This window comes from Mesoplodon densirostris, chromosome 17, assembly GCF_025265405.1.
Source record: "Mesoplodon densirostris isolate mMesDen1 chromosome 17, mMesDen1 primary haplotype, whole genome shotgun sequence".
Lineage (NCBI taxonomy): Eukaryota > Metazoa > Chordata > Mammalia > Artiodactyla > Ziphiidae > Mesoplodon > Mesoplodon densirostris.
The window spans coordinates 1,049,293-1,074,098 of record NC_082677.1 but is presented as its reverse complement, the minus strand read 5'-3'; the positions used below and the strand labels follow the sequence as shown (position 1 = coordinate 1,074,098).

The 24,806-nt window shown below is 41.0% G+C and overlaps 1 protein-coding gene across 2 annotated transcripts in view; it reads left to right on the top strand.

Moving 5' to 3' along the window:
* Window positions 1–24,806, top strand: part of XPO4 (exportin 4) — a 107,575-nt gene that overhangs the window by 33,337 nt on the left and 49,432 nt on the right. For both annotated transcript variants that reach the window (XM_060079910.1, XM_060079911.1), the window contains exons 5-7: window positions 2,764–2,880; window positions 3,596–3,749; window positions 20,611–20,723. In XM_060079910.1, the coding sequence (XP_059935893.1) occupies window positions 2,764–2,880; window positions 3,596–3,749; window positions 20,611–20,723 (384 nt within the window). The remainder of the gene's footprint in view (window positions 1–2,763; window positions 2,881–3,595; window positions 3,750–20,610; window positions 20,724–24,806) is intronic.

Here is a 24,806-nt window from a genome sequence, read left to right as displayed (position 1 = left end):
GCACGAACCCGCGTCCCCTGCATCGGCAGGTGGACTCTCAACCACTGCGCCACCAGGGAAGCCCAGAACACACTTTTTTTTTTTTTTGCGGTACGCAGGCCTCTCACTGTTGTGGCCTCTCCCGTTGCGGAGCACAGGCTCTGGACGCGCAGGCTCAGCGGCCATGGCTCATGGGCCCAGCCGCTCCGCGGCATGTGGGGTCTTCCCGGACCAGGGCACGAACCCGTGTCCCCTGCATCGGCAGGCGGACTCTTAACCACTGCGCCACCAGGGAAGCCCCACACTTTCTTTTATGGGTGAATTTGTACTTCATTGTCGTGAAGTTTGTAGTTGTGGTGGGATGTCTTTATTGCTACATCTCAAAAGCAGTCCCATCCCACCGAGGGCTCCTTGTTTGTCTGCTGAGGTTTTTACTTTTAAAAACTCTTCCTTTTCCTAAGTAGTAACCTCAAAAAAAAGTTGTCCCTTTTCACTGCTCCTGCCCTTTCCTGCGCTCACTGACCACAAACATGTGCTTGTAATCCTAGGAAGTGTTTATTTCACAGAAAAATAAAGATTTATTGTGAGTACATGTTGGCTTCAATCATTAATTAGAGTCGTGTTACTAAAAATTTAAATATGGTTGTAGTCTAAAAATATGCCGTTTTGTGGTGAATATAATTTGGCACTAAAAAACAATTTGTGGCAAGTTTTAAATTACTTGTGCAAAACTACTATAGATAATTTATTTGTAAGAACGATAAGTTTGTGTTTGATAGTGCTTCTGGATTCTTTTCAGCTTGCATGTTTTTGTATAAGTTGTGCATGAATTCTGTTTTCAGTACATTGATTATCTTACCTGAGATTCCAAAATTAGTTTCCTTTTTTTAGTAAGACACATTTTCTTAAACATTTAGGTATCTGTTCATAGTGTCCTGTTCACTGAAGTCTTATTTAGAAAGGGTAGGAGAAGAGCAAAAAATATGGGGAAAGTTTGTTTTCAGAATCATACTGGCTTGTAATCCATCATGGTAGATGGTTGTAAATTAACTTTTCCTTTTGAATTTCATTAATTTGAATTTAATACTACCCACTTTCCCCACCAAAGCCTAGCTGTATTTAAAAACTGTGTTCATGGTTGATCCCGATGGTGTTTAAGTGTATCTGAACTTTTGATTGCTGGCACTTTGATCATTAATCACCATTTTAAAAGAAAGCCATTTTTTAAAATACAATTTTGTTAACTAAAAAAATGAACGATTGTGCTTGATGTGTTTCTAAGGTCTCTTTCAACTGTAAGATGAAGTGAGTATGTGATAAACTGTGTCTCCATAAGAGGCTCTTTAGTGCTTGGTTTCTTCCTCCTTGTGCCTGGGTCCATGCAAAGGCAGTTGAACTTATGCACTTTTCTTGAAGATTGGGTAAAAGGGGACATTTTAATGTTAAAACAGATGTATCAATATATTTTGAAGTACAATGAGAGAGAGAGAGAGAGAGAGAGAGAGAGAGTGTGTGTGTGTGTGTGTGTGTGTGTGTTTAAGCTAATGGAGCTATAGTCAGAGGACTTACTGTTGAACACAGCCCTGTCTGTATACCCCCGGGTTCCCAAGGGTATTTGCACGTATTCTGTGTTGTTAGGGCTTCTTGGTGTGGAAAAGTCTGAGAAACTGCTTGAGTCTGGCATCGTGTGCCATCATAATTGTTAATTATACATCATACTTACCCTAGTTAAGATTGAGGCAAATAGGAATTTAATTCTTTTTTACATTTTCTTAGAGGAAAATTTTAGACATATACAAAAATATACAAATATACTACAAATAGTCTGTTGGTCACCTATGTAACCATCATTCACCTTCAACAAATATCAACTCATGCTAATCTTCAGGAATTTAATTTTATGTATATTTGCTAAGATTTGCCAAGATAAGCATCTGTAAGGTCAAGGTACTGACATCAGAAGCATTTCTGAGCAAAGATGTTGCAGTTGGTGGGCGGGTAGGACTGTGCTCAGCTGTTGTATAAGCTGCATAAATAGCATCATCTTGACTTTAATCTTTCGGTTGTTCAGAGGTAGTGTGCATATTTCTGTGTAACCCTTGGGAACTTGCCAGAATAATTTGTATCGTCCCCATCATGGCACCTTGAGTCTGAATAGTCCATGAATAAAAGCAGCGAGTTGAGAGTAGACGCTTGTTGGATACAGCCATTGAGAAGGAAAATTGTCATTTTCAATTTTAAAAACTTGGGAGTACTATGTGGTTAATGTTTTGGAGACTATAAAATCCGTTTCACTTTTCATCTATTTGGAAATACATTTTACAGACATCAGAACGTAGAGTCAGACAGACCTGGGTTCAAATCTCAGCTGGCCTGAATTACTTGTCCTTTGAATCTCACTTCTTTCAAATGTAAAATGGGGATAGGGATTGTTGTGTGAATTCAACGAAACGATATGTTAAATACTGATCATCTTAAAATATCATTTACACTCTGTAGTTGAGTACTAGCAGGAGTACTCAGGAGTGTGTCCTGAGTTCAGGTCTCAGATAGGTTTGTGTAACTGGAGTGAGGAGGAATACTAAGCAGTCTCAAGGCCACTGGGAAAGGAGAGCTGATCTTTATCTTGTCGTATCTGACTTTCTGACGGGTAGGTATAAGATCTAAAGATACGATGGAAGATCTAAAGATAAAAATGTTTCATTATGTTTGAACAAATATTGTATTGAAACAAAGCATCGGAAAAATAATGCCTCACAATAATTTGTTATCAAATAATTACAGCAAACTCTGGCCTGTTCTATTCTAACTGCACTATTGAGTGAATTCTCAAGTTCAAGTAAAACTAGCAACATTGGACTGAGTATGGAGTTCCACGGCAACTGCAAAAGAGTTTTTCAGGTACTGGTATTTTTGTTCTTGTGTTTTAATTATTAGATCACTCACTTTTCACTCAATTTGTTGCTAATGGAGTGAGGACATTGCTGCTATCTAGTTGAACAATAGCCTATACTTAAAGGTTTGCGTTGTGATTTCATAGGATATAGTAAAGCGATAGGTTTGGTGAGCATAGTTGACGGTTTAAGATTATTTGTTTAATTCTAGTCTTAAGACAAAGAGGAAATGCTACTATGAAGACGCTTAGCTTATTAATTTTGTTCTTATTGTGTTTAGATAGAACTGATTCAATTGGTGGACTCCGCTGGCCTTAAAAATAGGCCTGGCTCTATGCCAGCGAGGGCTGTGTACTTCAGTGTTATTGCAGATGGTGTGGGCGCTTTGTTTCGTGTGTATTGTTAGGCTCTGAAGTAAAGTTGTCTGAAGGCACTGGTTTCAATCCGAGGGCTCCCACTGAAGCTGCTGAGCCCTCAGCTCTGTCGTGGTCGTCAAGACCTGCTTCTCTAGGGAGCGGCATTTATGTGACGGTAAATGTATTCAGACCGGCATCACCGTAAAGTATAAGCAGGCCTAAAAATGGAAGATGTCCTTAAAGAAGTGATGTTTTCCGTTGGAAGTTTTAAGGTTTTTATTTGTTTGTTTTGTTTTATGGTTCTAAAAGGGAACATATCTTGAATAAGCTTTAGATACAAAAACACATGTGGTTAATTTACTGCAGGAAGAAGACCTCCGTCAGATCTTCCTGCTGACGGTGGAAGTCCTGCAGGAATTCAGCAGGCGGGAGCCCCTCAGCGCCCAGATGTCGTCCGTGTTCCAGCGCTACCTGGCCCTCGCCAACCAGGTCCTGAGCTGGAACTTCCTGCCTCCAAACCATATCCTTTCAATGGCCAAACGGTCTATGTGTGGGCATTTGCATAGATTGAATTAATTATGGCTAAAAGTACTTTATCTCTGCAGGTTTATGAAACGTGTTTTTGAAAGAAAATAAGAATCTTTTAGAAATGGAATTTTACTTTATTTTATAATACCACAATGCAGTAGAGTACTTAGAAAATTTTCAATTTCATTCATAACTTTGTAGAGGAGGGTTGAATAAATGGAAGCATTTGGTGGATCCTTGGGCTGTTGCTAACCAAGGGATAGGCGTATGCCTTAGGAAGGGAAGGGAAAAAGGTGGGAAGTGCGTTTTACCAAGAAGACGAATCGTTTTCTCCTGTGACGTGTAAATTCCAATCAGATTTTGACTGACTTTCCTTAAGGTGGGTTTGGAGTTCTCTATTTGATCTTTGTGGATTACAGTTGCTCAAGTGTAGATAATAAGGTAGTAACACGTTTACCCTTTGGAGAGTGTTCCCAGTATAAAAATAGGAAAATTCCATTTCTAGCAAGTTATTTATTAGGAATACAAATTAAGTTTAAAATGGGTTATATTATAGATACAAAGTGTCTGCTTTTTTATCATTTACTAAAGTGGAGAAATTTGTGTTAGAAAGCAGTTCCTTAGTTCAGAGTTTATGATTTGCTTTTCTAGAACATTGCTACCTTGATAGATTAAAAGCAGTAATGTATGGTGGGCTGCCTGTGTGTATCATAGTTGAGTCACACAGATCCAGGCTCAAGGTTCAGCCGATCTCAGGCAGATTACTTAACGTCTCTGAGTCTCAGTTTCTCCAAATGTAAAAGGAGGATATGGATTGTTGAGCGAATTGAAGGAAACAGTACACTTAAAATACACTCAGGAGTTAGCTACTGTTTATTGAGCTCTTGGTAGCCTCCTTGAATGAAGAAGCTCCTCAGCCTGCTGTCTGTGCTGTGCTCTTTCTTCTTGATCTGGAATACTCCTTATGGTAGAGGAAATTACAGGAAGTTTACTTTAACCTGTTCTAGGTGTTGTTAACAGGAGGACGGGGTGGGGTCTATTTAGGAGAAAAGGGCAGATGATAAGCAAATAGGATATAGGCCATTTCAGAGATGAGGATGGCCGGAGCCCTGCACTCACCTACACATATCTGAGCTAATTACCTGGGCTGTAAACTGTGAGGTTTTTAAAGGGGCAGGGGCAGGGTGTAACTCCTCCTTCTGTTTTCAAGCTAATACATTCATGTAATAGAAAATGAGTTGTAAGATGCCATGTAGGGTGATAGGTCTTTGACGGGAACCCCGAGTTCTCCAGTTCTTTCTCAGAGGCGGTCGTGGTGAGTGGCTGCCTTGCAGGGCAGAGCTCACAGGGAGGTTAGTCATGCCCCCTTCTACCCTAGTCTCTAACCCTCCTTCTCCTAATAGTCAATTTTATATCTTCAATATATTCCTTTTGGTTGTCAAGAGGCACATACTGTCTTAGGTTTGCTTTTAAAAAATTTTCCCCTTGTGTTTTGCAATCTAATTTTTGCTCTAGTTTTTGTTAGGGAAAAAAAAGATGTTGAAAAACTTTGAGACAGATTTAAAAAGTAACAGGCCATATGGAGCTATCAAAACATTAATTATATATGGGAAAATCAAGGAAAGTTACACTGCATATATTGTAGCCAATTTTAAAGTCTCTGTTTTAGGAGAAAATTCAGTTGGCTGAAAAGTGACTGTTTTGTAAAGGGAAACAGTGCTCTGGGAGTTTGGAAACAAAGTTTGTCTAAAGATACATACACATAAAATATTTTTATAAAGCATGTAGATGAAGCTTTGGAAAACTTGTCATCTAAAAATGATAGGCAGGACTACAGTGCCGCTGAAGGAAAGAATTCATTGTTTAAAGAAAAGTAGATCTTGCACTTGATGTACAGTGTTCTGTTTCATGGCTTACAAGTGAGTTTCTTTGTGCCTATATATGTTCCTACAGCAGCCATTTGTTGGCCAACAGCTACAGTTAAGCATTCCTTCCTTTAAGTGGATTAGCTTAAGTGTAGGAGAAAGAATATGGCAATGGAATTAAACGAAGCTGCATTGTCAATGCTAACTAAGAAAACTAGTTTCAAGGAACCCAGTTCTGCCATAATTTCTAATTTTGGCGATTACTTGCAGATCTGCTGTTCAATAAGCTGGGACAGAGTTGAATAATTATTTAGTTTTTAAAATTAATTAATTAATTAATTAATTTTTGGCTGCGTTGGGTCTTCGTTGCTGCGTGCGGCTTTCCCTAGTTGCGGCGAGCGGGGTCTACTCTCCGTTGTACTGCACGGGCTTCTCGTTGTCGTGGCTTCTCTTATTGCGGAGCACGGACTCTAGGCGCGCGGGCTTCAGTAGTTGTGGCACGTGGGCTCAGTGGTTGTGGCTTGCGGGCTCTAGAACGCAGGCTCATTAGTTGTGGCGTATGGGCTTAGTTGCTCTGTGGCGTGTGGGTTCTTCCTGGACCAGGGATCGAACCCTTGTTCTCTGCAGTGGCAGGTGGATTCTTAACTACTGCACCACCAGGGAAGTCCCAATTATTTAGTTTTATACCTTGAAAAAGGTCTAATGATCATATTTAACTTAATTAATATATTGAGTTGATGTCTTTTTAAAATATGATTTGTCTTTTAGGGCAGACAGAATAGCAAGTAGACCTTGTAAAAAATATGTTGTGTGTTTTGTATCACATCTATTTGATCATTTAGAATGGTACGTTAAATGAGTCTGTGTTAAATTACCAGTATCAATTCCTATTCATAATTTTTGTAATCTGCAATCTTTTTTGTATCTTTTTATTTTGAAGTAATTTTAAGCATGCAGGAAATACTACAAGGGTAGTTGAAAGAATTGCCATATGCCCTTTACCAAGATTCACCAGCTGTTAACATTTTGTCCCATTTCTTATTCTTCTGTCTCTGTCTCTCATTACACACACACACACACGTGTACGTGTGTTTGTATGACAGTATGTGTATATTTAAACACATTTCTTCTGAATCATTTGAGAGTACTTGCAGACATTATACCCATATACCTCTGAGTACTTCACTGTTTGTTTTCTTGTGATCAAGAATTCTCAAATTGCACTGCGGTTCTTATAGGAGAATGTCTTACAAAACTCTAGTATGATTTTCAAAACCAAGAATTTAATGTTGACACATTGTTATTATCTAATCTGCAGTCCATATTCAAATTTTGTCAGTTGTCTCACTAATACCTTTTATAACTGTTTTCAGTACTTTGTATGTAGTTGTCCTAAGTCATCTTTGATCTGGAAAGCTCCTCAGCTTTTCTTTGTCTTTCATGAATTTGACATATTTGATGTGTATGGATCAATTACTTTAAAAAACTGCCTCTCAGTTTGGGTCTGCTGGATGTTCCCTCCTGATAGTTTCGGGTTATTCATTTTCGTAGGACTACTGAGTAGTGGTTCCCTTATGTCAGGAGGAGTGTGATCCAGTTTGCCCCATTTGTGGGGTTGGGGGGGGTTCTCTTTGATCTCTTGGTTAAGGTGGTGTGTGCCAGGTTTTTCCAGTGTAAAGTTTTCCAGTGTAATTGCTGTTTCTTTTTGTAATTAATAAATGGTTTGTGGTGGTGTACTTTATATAAATATCCTGTTCCTCCTAAAATTTCAACCATTAGTTCTAGCATCTCTTGGTACTCCTGGCCTGAAACAGTTAGTATGGTCGTTGCACATTGGTGATTTTTCTGATCCCATCATCTCCTTTTGTGCTTATTTGCAGCTTTCTGCCATAAAGAAGAGGTTTCCTTTCTTCATTGGTTTATTCATTTATATCAGTATTGACTCAGGGATTCTTCTTCTTCAGAATGGATTGTAATCTGTTGCTGTCATTGTGTATTTTGCTGCCCAAATTGTGCCAGGTCTGGCCCTTGTCAGCTGACTTCTGTGTCCTTTTGGTTTGTCCCACTGTTCTGAGTTTTAACTGAAACAACCTGGGTTTAAAGTTTTAGGAATGAGTGACTTATTTTAGATGTTCTATGAAGAGTTCACTCTAATTATTTAAAAGTTTTCTTTTAAATGTTAAGAAATTTAAACACTGAGCTCCCTTAAAGAAAATATCTGCAGGGACCCACTTTGTCTGTGCTTGTGCTCAGGTAGTGTCTGTTGCAGTGATAATTGGCTATTTTCTAGAACAGCTTTATTGAGATTTATTTCACATACCAAACCATCTGCCCATTTAAAGGATACAATTCACTGGTTCTTTGTGTGATCATAGACTTGTACAGCACGACTGTCATTAACATTAGAACATTTTCATCACCCCCAAAAAGAAGCCCTTGTATCTGTTAGTGGTCATTCCCTGTTTCCCCCAAATTCACCAGCCCATGACACTTACTCTTCTCCTTTCTGTCTCTATGCTGGACATTTCATGTAAATCGAGTCATATCATATATGGTCTTTTGTGACTGCCTTTCATTTAGCCTGATGTTTTCAAGATTCATTCATATTGTAGCATGCATCAGCACTTCATTCCTTTTTATTGACACATAATATTCTGTTGTAAGGATATACCATATTTTTATTTATTCATTGATTAGTTGATTGACAGATTGTTTCAACTTTTTGGCTATTATGAATAATGCTGCTATGAACATTCGTGTGTAGTACAAGTTTTTGTGTGGAATTAATATTTTTATTCCTCTTGGGTATACCTAGGAGTGGAATTGCTGGATCATAAGGAAACTCATTGTTTAACCTTTTGAGGAACTGCCAAGCTGTTTTCCAAGGTGGCTGTACCATTTTACAGTCCCAGTAGCATTATATGAGGGTTCCAGTTTCTCCACATCCTGTTCAACACTTGTTATCTGGTTTTTGTTTATAACTGTCTTATTTCGTATGGAGTGGTATCTCATTGTGATTTTGATTTGCATTACCCTCATGGTTAATGTATCAAACATCTTTTTTGTGGTTATGGGCCATTTGTGTATCTTCTTTGAAGAAATGTTTATTCATATCCTTTGTCCATTTTTAAATTGGGTTGTCTCTTTAAAATTGAGTTGTTGGGCCTCCCTGGTGGCGCAGTGGTTGAGAGTCCGCCTGCCGATGCAGGGGATACGGGTTCGTGCCCCGGTCCGGGAGGATCCCACATGCCGCGGAGCGGCTGGGCCCGTGAGCCATGGCCGCTGGGCCTGCGCGTCCGGAGCCTGTGCTCTGCAACGGGAGAGGCCACAACAGTGAGAGGCCCACATACTGCAAAAAAAAAAAAAAAAAAAAAAAATTGAGTTGTAACAATTTTTTTTCTTTTTTTTTTTTTTGCGGTACGCGGGCCTCTCACTGTTGTGGCCTCTCCCGTTGCGGAGCACAGGCTCCGGACGCGCAGGCCCAGCGGCCATGGCTCACGGGCCCAGCCGCTCCGTGGCATGTGGGATCTTCCCGGACCGGGGCACGAACCCGTGTCCCCTGCATCGGCAGGCGGACTCTCAACCACTGCGCCACCAGGGAAGCCCGAGTTGTAACAATTTTTTATATCTTCTTATAAAAGTCCCTTAGCAGATAAATGATTTTCAAATATGTCCTCCCTTTCTGTGAGTTGTATTTTTACCTTTTTTTAAACATTTATTTATTTAGTTAGTTATTTAGTTATTTATTCATTCATTCATTCATTTATTCATTTATTGATGGCTGCATTGGGTCTTCGTTGAGATGTGCAGGCTTCTCATTGCAGTGGCTTCTCTTGTTGCGGAGCATGGGCTCCAGGTGCCAGGCTTCAGTAGTTGCGGCACACCGGCTCAGTAGTTGTGGCTCATGGGCTCTAGAGCGCAGGCTCAGCAGCTGTGGCGCACGGAATTAGTTGCTCTGCGGCATGTGGGATCTTCCCAGAACAGGGCTCAAACCCGTGTCACCTTCATTGGCAGGCAGATTCTTAACCACTGCGCCACCAGGGAAGTTCCTATTTTTACTTTTTTATGGTGAACTTCGAAGCACAGAAGGTTTCAATTTTTATGATATTTAATTTATGTCTTTTTTTCTCTTGTCCTGTCTCAGAAACCATTGCCTGATCCAAGGCCATGAAGGCTTATGCCAGTGTTTTTTTCTAAGACTGACTTCTTACATATAGCCTCTTATATTGAGGTCTTTGATCCATTTGAGTTAATTTCTGTATATCATGAGAAATGATGCAACTTGATTCTGTTGCATGTGGATATCCAGTTATCCTAGCAGATCACTGACTGTTGATGAGAAGGAGGAAGAGTCTGGTGGAGTAGGAAGCACTGGAGAGAGTGTGGTGGTGGGTGGTGACTGACTGCAACTTCGTTGCCCTAACATCATTTGTGGGTTATTCGTCTTTTTAAGATTTATGAGTTGTGGGACTTCCCTGGTGGTTTAGTGGTTAAGACTTTGCCTTCCAGTGTAGGGGATGCGGGTTTGATCCCTGGTAGGGGAGCTAAGGTCCCACGTGCCTTGCAGCAAAAAAACCCAAAACATAAAACAGAAGCAATGTTGTAACAAATTCAGTAAAGACTTAAAAAATGGTCCACATCAGGGGCTTCCCTGGTGGCACAGTGGTTAAGAATTCACCTGCCAGTGCAGGGGACACGGGTTCGAGCCCTGGTCCCGGAAGATCCCACATGCTGCAAAGCTACTAAGCCTGTGGCCCACAACTACTGAAGCCTGCACTCTAGAGCCCGTGAACCACAACAGCTGAGCCCGCGTGCCTAGAGCCCGTGCTCTGCAGCAAGAGAAGCCACCGCAATGAGAAGCCCGTGCACTGCAACGAAGAGTAGCCCCCGCTTGCCGCAACTAGAGAAAGCCCGTGCGCAGCAACGGGGACCCAATGCAGCCAAAAATAAATAAATAAAATAAAAATTTAAATAAACAAATAAAAATGGTCCACATGAAATAAAATCTTAAAAAAAAAGGTTTATGAGTTGTAAGAGTTCTTTGTGAACTCTGAATATATAACACAAATTCTTTAGCGGATGTATGATTTTCACATATTTTCTCCCATTTGGTGGGTTGCCTTTTTACTTTCTTGATGATGTCCTTTGAAACATAGAAATTTTTAATTTTGTTGATGTCCGATTTATCTATTTTTTCTTTTCTTGCTTTTGATATATTTAAGGTGGCTTTGCATAATCCAAGGTCACGAAGATTTTTTAAAATAGACTTTTATTTTTTAGAGCAGTTTTCGGTCCATAGCAGTCTTGAGCAGGAGGTACAGAAAGTTCCCGTGTGCCCTCTCCCCAACATGTGCATGGTCTTCCCGTCATCAGCACCCTACCAGAGGGGGGCTTTTTTTTTTAATAATGGAAGAACCTGTATTGACACATCATTGTCCCCAAAGTCCGTAGTTTATATTAGGGGTCACTCTTGGTGTTCTGTAGGTTTTGACAAATGTACAATGACATGTATCCACATTACAGTCTCACATAGAGTAGTTTCACTGCCCTGCAAGTCCTTTGTGATCCACCTGTTCACCCCTTCCTCTTCCCGTACGCTAGGGACCTGCTGATCTGTTCACTGTCTCCACAGTTGTGCCTTTTCCAGAACGCCATATGGTTGGGATCATACAGTGTGTAGCCTTTTCAGATGGGCTTTCCCTGAGTCACATGCAGTTAAGCTTCCTCCACGCTCCTCCATGGCTGATAGCTGATTTCTTTATGTCGCTGATTAATATTCCACTGTCTGGATGACAGTGGACTCAGCCATTCCACCAATGAAGGACAGCTTGGTTGCTTCCAAGTTTTGGCAGTTATGAATAAACATGTGTGTGCAGGTTTTTGTGTGGATATAAAATTTCAGCTCCTTTTGGTAAATTCCAAGGAGTGCAATTGCTGGATTGTTTGGTGGGGGGTATGTTTGGTAAGAAACTGCTAAACTGTCTTCCGAAGTGGCTGCACCAGAGTCTGCGTTCCCACTGACAGTGAGTGAGCGCTCCTGCTGCTCCACACCCTCAGCAGCGTTCGGTGCTGTCGGTGTTCCGGATTCTGGCCCTTCTCATAGGGGTGGAGTGGTATCTTGTTCTTTTACTTTGCATTTCCCTAAAGACCATGTGATGTTGAACATCTTTTCACGTGCTTATTTGACACCTGTATGTCTTCTTTGGTGAGGTGTCTGTTAAGGACCTGGCTCCATTTTTAACCAGATGGTTTGTTTTCTTATTGTTAAATTTTAAGAGTTCTTTTTATATGTTGGATAATAGTCTTTTATCAGAGATGTCTTTTGTAAATATTTCCTCCCAGTCTGTGGCTTATTGTCTTAGTCTCTTGACAGTGTCTTTCACAGAGCAGAGGTGTTTAATTTTAGTGAGGTCCAGCTTATCAATTCTTTCTTTCATGGATCATGCCTTGTTATTTTGCTAAAAAGTCATTGCCAAACCCAAGGTCATCTAGATTTTCTCCTATGTTATATTTTAGGAATTTTACAAGTTTTTGGTTTTGTTTTTGTTTTTTTGACCACACTGTGTGTCATGTGGGATCTTAGTTCTCCGACCAGGGGTCAAACCCGCACCCCCTGCATTGGAAGCATGGAGTCGTAACCACTGGACTGCCAGGGAATTCCCTTACAGTTACACATTTTACATTTAGGTCTATGATCCAGTTTGAGTTGATTTTTGTGAAAGGCGTAAGGTCTATCCGTATCTTGATTCTTTTTTTTTTTTTTGTATGTGGATGTCCAGTAGTTAAGTACCATTTGTTGAAGACTTTTTGTTGCTCCATTGCAGTTTACTCCTTTGTTAAAGATCATTTGACTTCATGTATGTAGGTCTATTTCTGGTTTCTGTATTCTGTGCCATTGATCTATTTATTCTTTCTCCAATACCATACTGTCTTGGTTATTGTAGATTTGTAGTAAGTTGAGTTGTGTCAGTTCTCTGACTTTGTTCTTGTCCTTAAGGTCACAAAGATTTAGTCCTATATTTTCTTCTGAGAGTTTTATGTAGGTCTGTCATACGGTAGGTCTATATCTGTTTTATGTTTTGTGGAGATATAAGGTATAACAGGATCCTGTTGTTCCTGCATCATTTGTTGAAAAAGGTTTTTTTTTTTCCAGTCGAATTGTTTTGGCCCCCTTGTATAAAATCACCTGGCTGTAAATGTGACAATATTTCAAGATTATTTAGTCTTCTCTCTGTCTCTTTCATATCCATTTGAAGTTTAGGATCAGTTTATCAATTTCTGCAAAAAAGGCAGCTGGGATTTTGATAGGGATTATGTTGAATCTGTAGATGAGTTTGAGGAGAACTGACATGTTAACAAATGGCAAAATATTAAGTTTTCCAATGCATGAACATGGGATGTCTTTCCATTTTTTTAGATCTTTAGTTTCTTTCAACACTGTTTTATAGTTTTCAGAGTAGAAGTTTGAACTTCTTCTGTTAAATTTATTCTGAGTATTTTACTTTTTGATTCAATTATAAATGGAGTTGATTTTACAATTATTTTTGTGTTCATAGCAGTGTATAGAAAAACAAATTTTTGTATATTGATCTTGTACCATGTAACTTTGCTGAACTTGCTTATTAGTTCACATAGTATTTTTTTGGATTTTCTGTGTATATGTCTTCTGCAAACCTTTTTTTGGGGGTGGGGGCAGTGCCATGCAGCATGTGGGATCTTAGTTCCCCCACCAGGGATGGAACCTGTGCTCCATGCATTGGGAGCGTGGGGTCTTAACCACTGGACTGCCAGGGAAGTCCCTGCAAACCATTATTTTTCTTAAAGGATTATTACATGTAGGGTTTTTTTTTTTTTTTTTTTCTTTTTCGGTGTGCGGGCCTCTCACTGCTGTGGCCTCTCCCGTTGCGGAGCACAGGCTCCGGACGCGCAGGCTCAGCGGCCATGGCTCACGGGCCCAGCCGCTCCGCGGCATGTGGGATCTTCCCGGACCGGGGCACGAACCCATGTCCCCTGCATCGGCAGGTAGATTCTCAACCACTGCGCCACCAGGGAGGCCCTACATGTAGGTTTTATACATGTAGAAGGTGATTTAGGAAAGCATCCTCCACTCCAGGCCTGGTGCAAAGTCTGTAGCTCCTGGGCTTTGGCAGGTGTTAAAATCATCTCCTGGCCCGGTGAGCTAATTGCTCTGGCCGTTCTGCCCTGGTCTTACTATCTTGAAAGATCTGAGATGAAATCCACCTGCTTTTCATTCTGTTTTAGATTATTATTGTCTAAAGAAAGTACCCTCGTCCTAGGATCCTCTGTTACACCACCACCCCATTTACAAGTGGGCGCTAGGGTTCTGCATGATCTGGTCTCTCCCCTTCTCCCCGAGCTCTCTTCGTCCTCTTTCCGTTGGTGCTGCCCCCACAGGCCAAGCTTCCTTCTGCCCTGGCACCTTTGCAGGTGGACTTTTCTCTCGTCTCCTAGTTGTGCCTCCGTCATTCACTCCAGACAGACCAGGTCAGGTTTCTTTTGATGTGGCTTTTTTTGTTTTTTAATTTACATTTTTGGCTGCATTGGGTCTTTGTTGCTGCGTGTGGGCTTTCTCTAGTTGCGGCGAACAGGGGCTACTCTTGGTTGTGGTGCACAGGCTTCTCATTGGAGTGGCTTCTCTTGTTGTGGAGCACGGGCTGTAGGCGCGTGGGCTTCAGTAGTTGTGGGTCGTGGGCTCAGTAGTTGTAGCTCGCAGACTCTAGAGCACAGGCTCAGTAGTTGTGGCGCAGGGACCCAGTTGCTCCACGGCATGTGGGATCTTCCTGGACCAGGGCTCGAACCCGTGTCCCCTGCATTGGCAGGCAGATTCTTAACCGCTGCGCCACCAGGGAAGCCCCTGCTGTGGCTCCCGATATGCATGTTATACACACTTCTCTCCCATTTGGCCCACTTCTCAATTGTAATTTTCCTTTTGTTAGCTTGCTGGAGCAGTACCTGTTTACTGCTTGTCTGGAAGCTCAGGAAAGCACAGGCCGTGTTTTGTCCACTGTGTTGTCCCCACCGTGCAGTATCTAGCGTGTAGTAACAGATGCCTGACAAATACGTATGTTTTAGTTACTGAGGCAAGGTGATTCAGAAGTAGAGTCTCAGTTTTTGGATGTTTGTTTACGCTGCTCATATTGTTTAGCCATTAGCTCACCTAGCGTCCATAAATGCTTAGGGGTTTTGGCAATGCTAATCATAAATGACAATATCATTTTGTAATAAGAATGCTTGGCAGGTATGTTTGGTATGTTGGCTTCAGTAATAATTCTTTTTTTAGTTTGGTTACACTGCCTTTTATTGGTATTCTATTTTTGTGTATCTGATTTGGTTTTGGTAAAAATTTTTTCAACTTAAGCTCTTGGGGAAAGCCAACTAGATCATAAAATAGTAACGGCACACAGAAGCTTTCACCTAAATTAGGATTTCCAGTAAAGCCAACGTTACTATTTGGAGGCAAGGCTTTGGAAAACATTCAGGTGAGATCAGTTCTCCTTTATTTCAAAGGACTTTGGTTACTTGGACTAAGTGCTGTGTGAGACCGGGCTCAGTGGTTCCGTGCTGTGCCAGAAATAGCAGTTTTTGTTGTTAGAAAAATGAGTAGTGACAGAGATTAAATATATAACAAGAAAAGCTGGGCTTGCCCTTGCTTCTGAAATTTTGTTTTACTAATGAGGTGGGATAAAAAGAACATGGGAAGATGGGGAAATTAAAGTATTCCTTTTGTAAAATGTCCATTGTTGCTACAGAATCTTCCTGTATTATGAAGTTCTTATAAGAATAGGCAGTGGAGATTTTCAGACTGTCCATGTTTGCCTGAGGGTAATTTGTAGCTGTTGTGTGCCTCGTTTGTTGTGTTACTGTCGGGCACCACCACAAGATGATCCCCATACAGAAGGTGTTCATAGAGGGACTGGACCTCATTTGCATGTGGAAGGCCCGGTGTGTTTCAGAGGTGACCTCCCCCCTTCTGTTAAGAGCATGCACTTACAGGTCACACTGTGTGGTTGAGACAGAAGACTTTGTGGGTTTATCCAGTGGCAGTCGTGGCCGCTGCGGCTGAGCTCTGTCCTCCTGGCTCCTCGGGTGTGTGTGGCGCTGGCCGGCGTGTCCAGGGCAGGGCAGGTGCTGCGTGTCTGTGCCTCTGGTTTCTCAGGAGCGGGTGAGCTTCCCCAGCAGAGAGCTTTAGAGCTCGGTAGGATGGCCGTGGGAGAAGGGCCAGGAGACAGAGAGTTAAGTCTTCAGTGTGTGTGTGCGAGGTTGAGTTGACTTCCAGCTGTGACTGATATCCAGGGGACTGAGAGCTATAGTGCTCAGAAGACAGGCTGGGTTTTCAGACTTCAGAATTGCAGCCTTTCTCGCAGACGGGCTTGTACGGTGTCCAGTGACAGGAGAGTCTTTGTATGGTAGCTCCTGGTTCTCGAAGTTGGTGAAAACATGGGAAGGTGAAGTGACGTTGATGCGATGACAGATTTTTAAAAAGACATAGGATTATTAAAGGCTGAAAGCAGCTCTCTGTGACTGTCATGTGGGTTGAATTTTATTTGATGCCCAAATGAATGATTCTGATACAAAATATAAATTACCTGAGTTTAGTATTTATTTTAGAAAAATATGTAAAGCCATAGCCCCAGAAAATTCTTGGTTTAAAATCTGATTTGAATTTTGGTAAATGATTGCTATTTAATGGTATCAATCTGGTGTGCCTCATATGTCTCCTAAAATCTGACAAGCATATAATAAATGATCAATTAGTAAATAATCACTTCATTGTCAGACTTCTCTTTTATTGGTAATATATTTGGATAAAAAATAAAGCAATATAATGTTGATAGTTTGACATGGATGTTAAAGTAGTTCTGTAAACGGAAACTTTTGCAACTTTTAAATAGGAACCTGCTGTTTTATTAAAACTGTTAGAGACTATTGCTTTGTGTAACAATTTTTTGGGAAAAGTTATTTTTGGATATCAGGAAAAGAGAAACATGATTAACATTTGTATATGATAGTCTAGGCTTGGAGCGAATTATAGGTTATTAAACGAGAACTTGAAAAAAGTAAAGATTTTTGAGGAGAGAAGGAATAAAGGAAGACGCAAAACTAAGGAAGAAGGAGGAAATGCTGCTTTATTTACATTTTAAATCGTTTTAAACAATGTCGTCTTAAGAGGAGCAGTGCTAGGATTTCAGTGATGGTCTTCTTGCTGTTTTTAAAGGATTCCACATTAAGAATTATCTGGGGAGAAGTGGTGTTTTGGGGGTCACTTATACATAGATACAGAAATAATTGGTAATACCAAATTAAAAGTTGAATTGAATGTGCAGAAATGGTCCAGATCTGCATGTGAAAGTCTGTTCACACTGTGATAAGCTTCTAACTAGCTTTTTAATTGAAAAGTAGTGCATGTGCCTTCTTAATAACAGTATTTCAGGCAACACAGAAGGGCCCTTATTCCCTCCTCTTTACAGACAGCGCCTTCAGCAGATTCACAGTCCAGTGTGCTGACTACAACGTGTATTTCTTGTTTGAATAGCACTGTTCTTAAAAATTTGTTCCATTCATTACTGTACTGTTCTTCTTGCTGTTTTTTTGTTAAGTTTGTATTAAAATGCTTTTGAAGATAATTACATGTTCTTTTCGTAGAGAGAGATTATTTATAACTAAGTCATACGGTTGTGTCTCACTGTACACACTGGAGCATGTGTTCATTCTTATTATGAACAACTGGTACCGGGTGGCAGTGCTAGGCTGGCTGGTAAAAGGGAAGGTGGGTTAGTCTGCAGTGCTGTAGGGTAACTCTTCAAAGAACAGTTAGTGTGGCCTCTTTGCCAGGAGCGCTACCAGTGAGCTTTCTTAATAGGAGGCAAATGTCATGCCAGAGGTAAAGATCGTTTCCAGGTTTGGAGTTAAAAACAAAACTCACATGGAACTTTAAAATAGTTATTGGAGAAAAGTATTTTATGATTGTGTCAGATATTAAAGTCTCAGGTCTCCTTGTGCTGTGGGCAACATGTAAGGAATGACAATTCTAAAACCATGCTGGTTGTTGGCTTTTTAAGAACATTTGGCCATACAGACTGGGCACTGGGAACAGTGTGTTTAAAACCGACCAAGATCAAGAGAAGCTAACATCAGGATTAAAAAAAATAAATAAAAGATTTGAGGATTATTTTGCACCTGATGTTCAGGTGAGCAATTGCATTTAATTCCATCTCATAGCTGGAAAAAAGGCTTCTCTCAAACTTACATCCTTCTGTTGCCTCTTAATATAGGTAACTGATATCTACAAGTATGTATGGAGTGTCCGCATTTTGTAATTGAATGAAAGATAGGAAAGAGATCTTGGTCTAGGTCTCCTTTCCTTTTGTAGTATTTATTAATCTTTGGCGTTAATCAACTCTCACTTGCTAAAGGACCTGGACGACCCCCTCGTTGTTTTGTAACTGGCAGGCTTGGTCAGTTTCAGGACTCTTCACTCACTTGAAATGAGCTTTTCCACATTTCCAAGACTAGCAAAGTCCATAAACACTACTCTTTGCTTCCGCTCCCAGCCCCCCTCCTCTGTGTTGGGCCTCCGAGGGGCCTCCGCTGCTCTTCACCTGAGGGCTGCGTGCATTTGCTCTGCCCAGGTGGCTGTGTGAACGAGACCCAGGACAGGTGGCCTGACCATTTTATTACGGTCCAGTGACTCTGTCGCACACCCCACCTAAGGTAAAAGTAAAATCATGACACCGACAGTGAGCAGATAAAGTATTAAGACATTCTGTTATTTTCCTCATGGAAAGTGTTCAGTGGTTATACACATATTTTGTTTGTGAGATTTGGGTGTCTGACAGATAAACAGTTTCTTACCATTTTAATGTCAGATTGCGACTCCTTAAAAAATGTAACTAGATTGTCATAATTTGTGCATCTTTGTTCAACGTAGAACTCAATGTAAGTATTTTATAAATACTTTTCATTACTGAACAATTTATATACCAAAAAACTGCCTTTTAATTGAAAAAATAGGACATTGAAAGTTAAGGGAATTAACCTGAAAAGAAGTGGAATATTTTTTATGAAGTACAAAAACTTTATTGCCTTACTCTCAGGTGCTTTATTTCATGTGCTTGAGCCTCCTTGTTTTATGCCCCAACTTTTACTGTGGAAAATTCCAAAGGTGCACAAAAATAGAATACCCAGCTTCACCAGCTGTAAGTTTTATTTCCTCTCTGCTCTTCCACCCCCACATTATTGTGAAGCACATCCCAGACATCAGATAATTTCACCCACCACCATTTCAGTTTGTTTCTCTAAAGGATAATCAAGCCCCCGTTTTTAGACAACACATGGAAAGACCTAGTGTTTAGCTGTTGTGTTCTCTTCTGGGTGAGAGCCCATTACTAACAGTCTCACACCAGCTAGGTGCCTCGCGAGAAGATGAAGTCGTTCTAGAAGCTACGGACACAGCGGTGGCTCCGGGTCAGGAGGCCCCACGCTGCTGCTGTTGCAGAGTCCGGCCGCTCCTTCCTTTTGGCCCCAGTTCTCCCTGCCCTCCACAAGGGGGCAGAGAGAGGAAGAGAAAAGTGAGATTTAAACGAACCTGGTTTGAGTTTCACTTTTCTTCAGCAGTTAAGTGCAGTCACGGAACGTTTCTGGAGGGATTGTTTAGAAACAAGCGATGGCTTCTGTTCTGAAAGAACTCTCGGTGCCCCTTCTTGCTCTTCAGACACAAAATAATATTAGATATTTTAAAAGAGGGTTAGACAAAAATCTTTTTAAAAAATTTCCATAGCATTGCCTTTAAGTTTCTCTGTTAATGATTTGGGCTTTAATGAACATGTAGAATTTGAACTTATATCTAATTTTTGCAAACCATAGTTTGGATAACTTGCTGAAATTTCTCATTGGGTGATGAGAATGGTCTAGCTCAGGGGTCCCCAACCTTTTTGGCACTGGGGACCGGTTTCATGGAAGACGGTTTTTCCACAGGCGGGGCGGGGGGCGTGTTTCAGACGGTGATGCGAGCGATGGCGGGGTGGGGGGTGGGGGGTGTTGGGGAGCCGCAGATGAAGCTTCACTTGCTCGCCCGCCGTGTGGCCCGTTTCCTAACGGGCCGCGGGGCCGATGCTGGTCCTCGGCCTGGGGGTTGGGGACCCCTGGTCTAGCTGATGTATTTCTGTTGGGCATTTGATGAGCATGGAAGGGGCATAACACCGTCTGTGCCCAGACGGCTTTCTCCTTTCCTGAAACCTCAGTTACCATGTCTGTGTCCCTGACTGAGTTGTGTTCACAGACGCCTGCAGGTGTATTGTATGGTTACTCTCTGTGTGGTACAGACGGTGTTCTGTTTGAAGCAGCTCGATGGTGAACACCTGAACATCGTAAGCATTGCTTTTTAGCCTGGGATAGAGTTTTATGTAAAGTGATCATTGTCTTTGTGTGGAGTCGGATACTCTGATGTTTGGAAGTTCTTCTTCTTCAGTAGGATGTATATTTGCTCTTCCTGTTCTTTTTTGTTTCCCAGTAAGTGTATTTCTTTTGGGAAAATGCTATTTTTCCAAGCAGACTGTATGAGGCTCACATTTTGTATAAGTGGTTTTAGCTGCTGTAAGATGTTGGGGGACATGATGGGATCAACATGTAGAAATTGGTTCTTTTCTTGCGTGTGTTTTGGCATCTGTTTTGTGTTAGTGTTTCTCCTCCTGTAGCCACCGCTCAGATCACCTGCGCTCAGACGTTATGTACCCCTGCAGCGTGACATATAATTATGATGAAACTGTTAGCTACATTCCTCTAGCATTCTTTTTTCCAGCACTTAATGCCTTTTATTCCTTAGCTTCAGGCATGAATTATGTAGCATATGTGAAGAGGCTTAAACTGTTTCCATTACATTCTTTCTGGATGGCTCCGTTATATTTAGGATATACTTACATTTTAGACAAAGTCGGAATGTTATTGTGGTTGACCTTGACCCCAGCTAACTGGGCAGACATTATATAGCCATGTTTGAGTCCTCGCAAAATGTGCTTCTGAAGCCCACGGAGTCCTGGCGGGAGGCCCTTCTGGACAGCAGGGTCATGGAGCTTTTCTTTACCGTAAGTCCTACCCTCCCTCGCCACAGGGAAGCCACAGAAAAGTGCCACGGGAAGAATGCGTGCTTTTGTATTTTTTTTAGGTAAATCAAGACAGATTGCTTTTCTCCTCCAAAGCCTTCTCTCCTGATCAGTATATTTGCTTAAACAAAGATTATATAGAAATGTTTTTGCTGGTTTATTAAAATGTTATATAATTATGAAGGGTTTAACGTCGTAGAGCTCAAGCTTTTTGGTCTCAGGACCTCTTTACACTCTTAAAAATCATCGAGGACCCCGAAGAGCTTTTGTTATGTGGGTCATAGCTATTAGTGTTTACCATGTTAAAAATTCAAACTGAGAACTTTAAAAAATAATTTGTTAATTCACTTAAAAATAGCAATACCAAACCACTACATATTAACATAAATAACATTTCAGTGAACAAATAGCTATGTTTTTTAAAACAAGCAGACAAAAAGTTTAGTGAGAAGAGTGGCATTGTTGACCTTTTTGCAGACCTCTCCAGTGTCTGGCGTCACAGAAGAGCCAGGCCCTCTCACCTGCTGCTGCGCTTGCTCAGCTGCAGTGTTACAGTCACGTAGAGCATGGGTGTGTGACGGTAGGAGTGGAAAAGGCAAACACTGCCTTAGTGGCGTTATGAGAGTAGTTTTGACCTTACAGACAATCTGACAGGGTGTCAGGAACCTTTCGGAATCCCTGGGCCACACTTTGAGAAGTGCTATTCTAGAGCAGTACACTTTTTTTTTTTTTTTTTTTGCTGTACGCGGGCCTCTCACTGCTGTGGCCTCTCCCGTTGCGGAGCACAGGCTCCGGACACACAGGCCCCGCGGCCATGGCTCGCGGGCCCAGCCGCTCCGCGGCATGTGGGATCCTCCGGGATCGGGGCACGAACCCGTGTCCCCTGCATCGGCAGGCGGACTCTCAACCACTGCGCCACCAGGGAGGCCCAGCAGTACACTTTTTGCGTACTGATTAGCAGCCATGGGTTAGTTAGTGTTACTGAATCACAGTTTCTTTCAGCTGTAACTTTCAGTGGTCCTGTTTATTGTTTACTAAATATCAAGAAGTTAGGAATGTGCTCCCATGTTTGCCCAAGAGGGCCCCCAATGTAATAGTCAAAAGCTGGAGAAAATATGGAAAATACGTGTGTGTGTGTGTGTGTGTGTGTGTGTGTGTGTGTGTGTTTTGGATACAGGTTTGCAGATGTAGGGCAAGCATACAAGTTCGTTAGGTATAATGACTGGGGCAAAAGTCCAAATAAAGACCAATTAAAAAGAAAAAAGAAAGCTATTTTGCTAAATCCTAACCATTAATTATAGTTTACCTTTTCATGTGTTTTAAAGGTACTATTCACTAGCCTTACAAATTTCACCCCTAGGTGTACATAAAAATATTTTTCTATAGAAATGTTCAGACGGAGCATTACCTTGCATTTTCTTCTTTAAATCCGAGAAATGATGGCTAGAAACGTTATCAGTATCAAAGATATTGTAACTACATTTTAACATTCTGTTGCCTGCCTCTGGCAGAAATTGTTTTGATGTGTATCCAAGTTCAGTTCTCTGTGTTATTCATTTGACTGAAATTGGATACCATTCCAGCAGTTTTTGCAAAGGTGAAAAACTTCCTGGCAGTGCTGGAAACAGCTCCCCTGTCTGAACAGCTGTCTGGACGCAGTAGACAGCTGCTCCTGTCAGCTGGGAGCCTCCACATGCAGATAACTTCTGCAGCTGAAAGTTAACCCCTTTCACCTTGTGATTTTAACAGTTTTGTGTTTGTGGCCTATTACTTTCATGTATGCACTTTATGAACAATTTTAATTTTGTTATTTGTTAGAAAAATGTCAGTGACTAATCTTTTTATTTCATTCAGGTTTTTTTTTAAGTTTATCTTCAATTATGTGAATTCATTGCCTCTTTGAAGCAGTTTTCCACTGCATGTCACTTTTTCTCTAGATTTGAATCACTGCACTTACGTGTACTATGTCGTGGCCTCGAGACCCAGATGTGACCCGTCTGGGTTCAGGAGACCTTAGATGGCCTTCTGCTCCCTGCAAGTTGACAGACTTCTCCAGTTTTCTTTTTTCCATTAGGTGTTGGAGAAACCACTCTCCTTAGTTTTTCCTTTTTGACATATTCTTCCTGATCTCATTTATGGACTCTCCTTACTCTGCTCGTTGGATAAATACTGGTGTTCCTATCTCAGTTCTCAGCTTTGCTGACTGTGTACGTGTTCCTTGGGCTTCTTTTTCCACTCGTAGCTCACCGAGCGCCACTTGTGCACCAAGGACTCCTCGTCTGTATTCAGCACAGGCTGCTCCTGTGTCCCAGAGCCTCGTAATCGTCGCGCTGGGCGCTTTAACTTGGATGCCCAAAGTCGTCTTGGATTCAGTGTGTTCCCATAGAACTCAGCGTCTTACTAACGTACTTTTCTTTATTTCTTGTCCGTATTTCTTGTCTTGCTTCTCCAGTCACCTCCCTGGGTCTTCCGCTAGACTTTGCTTTTCTTTATCCCTCTGCTTTTCCCTATTCAGGTGGTGAATTCAGGTTTTAATTCGTGTAACATAGTTCAGATATGGTAGAATTCTTTTGTAATGGAAGAAGAGCAAGAATCTACCATGTTACATAAGAATCAACCATTGATTTATGTTTTATGTGGTTCATATTTTAGGAAGCATAAGTATGCCCAGTAAAGTCAGGCTCTGAGGACAGTTTCTTATTTTCATTTTATTTAATTACATAATCCATGTTGGCTGTTTCTTTTGCTTCCTCATGTCTGGACCAGGATCGAGCAACCATTTGGCTGTGTGGGTGGAGAAGCAGCCCTCTGTGGTCCCAGGTTGCGTTGTCTCTGTCATGTTTAAATGTTGATAAGGTTAAAAAAACACGGTGACAGAAATGTAGTTACAGTTTTCAGATAAGGAACTTCAGAATAAGCTGTGTTCAGAAGTTCTTGAATAGAATGGATATATGGATTTGTGATTGTGCTTTAAATTTACTATATATAAAACTTAGAATGTATTTTGAAAAACACTTGTGTTGTTCTAGACCAGGGATTGGCTGGGTAGAATATTAGGCTTTGCAGGTCATTAGTTCTCTGGGGCAGCCTCAGCTCTGCCCTCCCAGTACAAGAAGTTACAGCAAAACTTCACTGATGGCTGTTAAAACGTGAATTTTGTATAATTTTCACATGTCTTGAAATATTATTCTTTGGTTTTGTTTTTCTCAACCACATAAAAAGGTAAAAACCATTCTTACCTCACAGGCCACACAAAAGCAGGCAGGAGGCCAGGTCTGGCCTGTGGGCTGTGGTTTGACAACCCCTTTTCTAAACCCCTTTCAGCATGTCAGTAGATAAATTATCTTTGTAACTTAACAGTGAGTTTTTAATATTTTAAATTTCTTAGAACCTTAAGAAGTTCAGGAATTAAAGATTAATGGAATCAACCAGTGAATTAAGGGTTTATGAGTATTCACTGTGTCCCCGCACTGTACCAGTGAATAGTTGGGAAGCATCCTAACTTCAAGTAATTTATAAATGATTTGCAGAGTCAGAGTGAAATAACCTGACACAGGTAGAGAATAACTGTTTAAATTGTGTGACACTCAGAAAGCACAGAGATTTGTGTAGGGAAAGGGGCTGGAAAAGTCAAATCCTTGTGGAAAGTAGAAAGTGGCCACAGTAAATGTGGTGGATTAAGATAACAATTACCTGTGATTTCTCTGCTCAAAATATTATCCTTGTCTGTTTTAATTATGTAAGTCTGAGAATATTAATGACACTGTAAAATTAGGGAGCAATATTTTGGGAGTGTTTCCTTCATCAGAACACTGTATGCCAGGTGTTTCACTTCAGTATTGCAGTATTGAAATAAATTCTACGTGAGGTTTAAAGTGAATTTAAATATAATTTAAGTAAAATTTAAACATTTAGAAAATTTATTAATAGCACTGATATAGGATAAAATGAGATTCAAATAAATTGTAGGCAATATCAGAGTTGATGAAAGACCATGTTAATATATTGTTTGAATGAGTGAATTTCTAGGGATTGAGGGGCATGTTGGTTTTGCGAGTGTGTAAC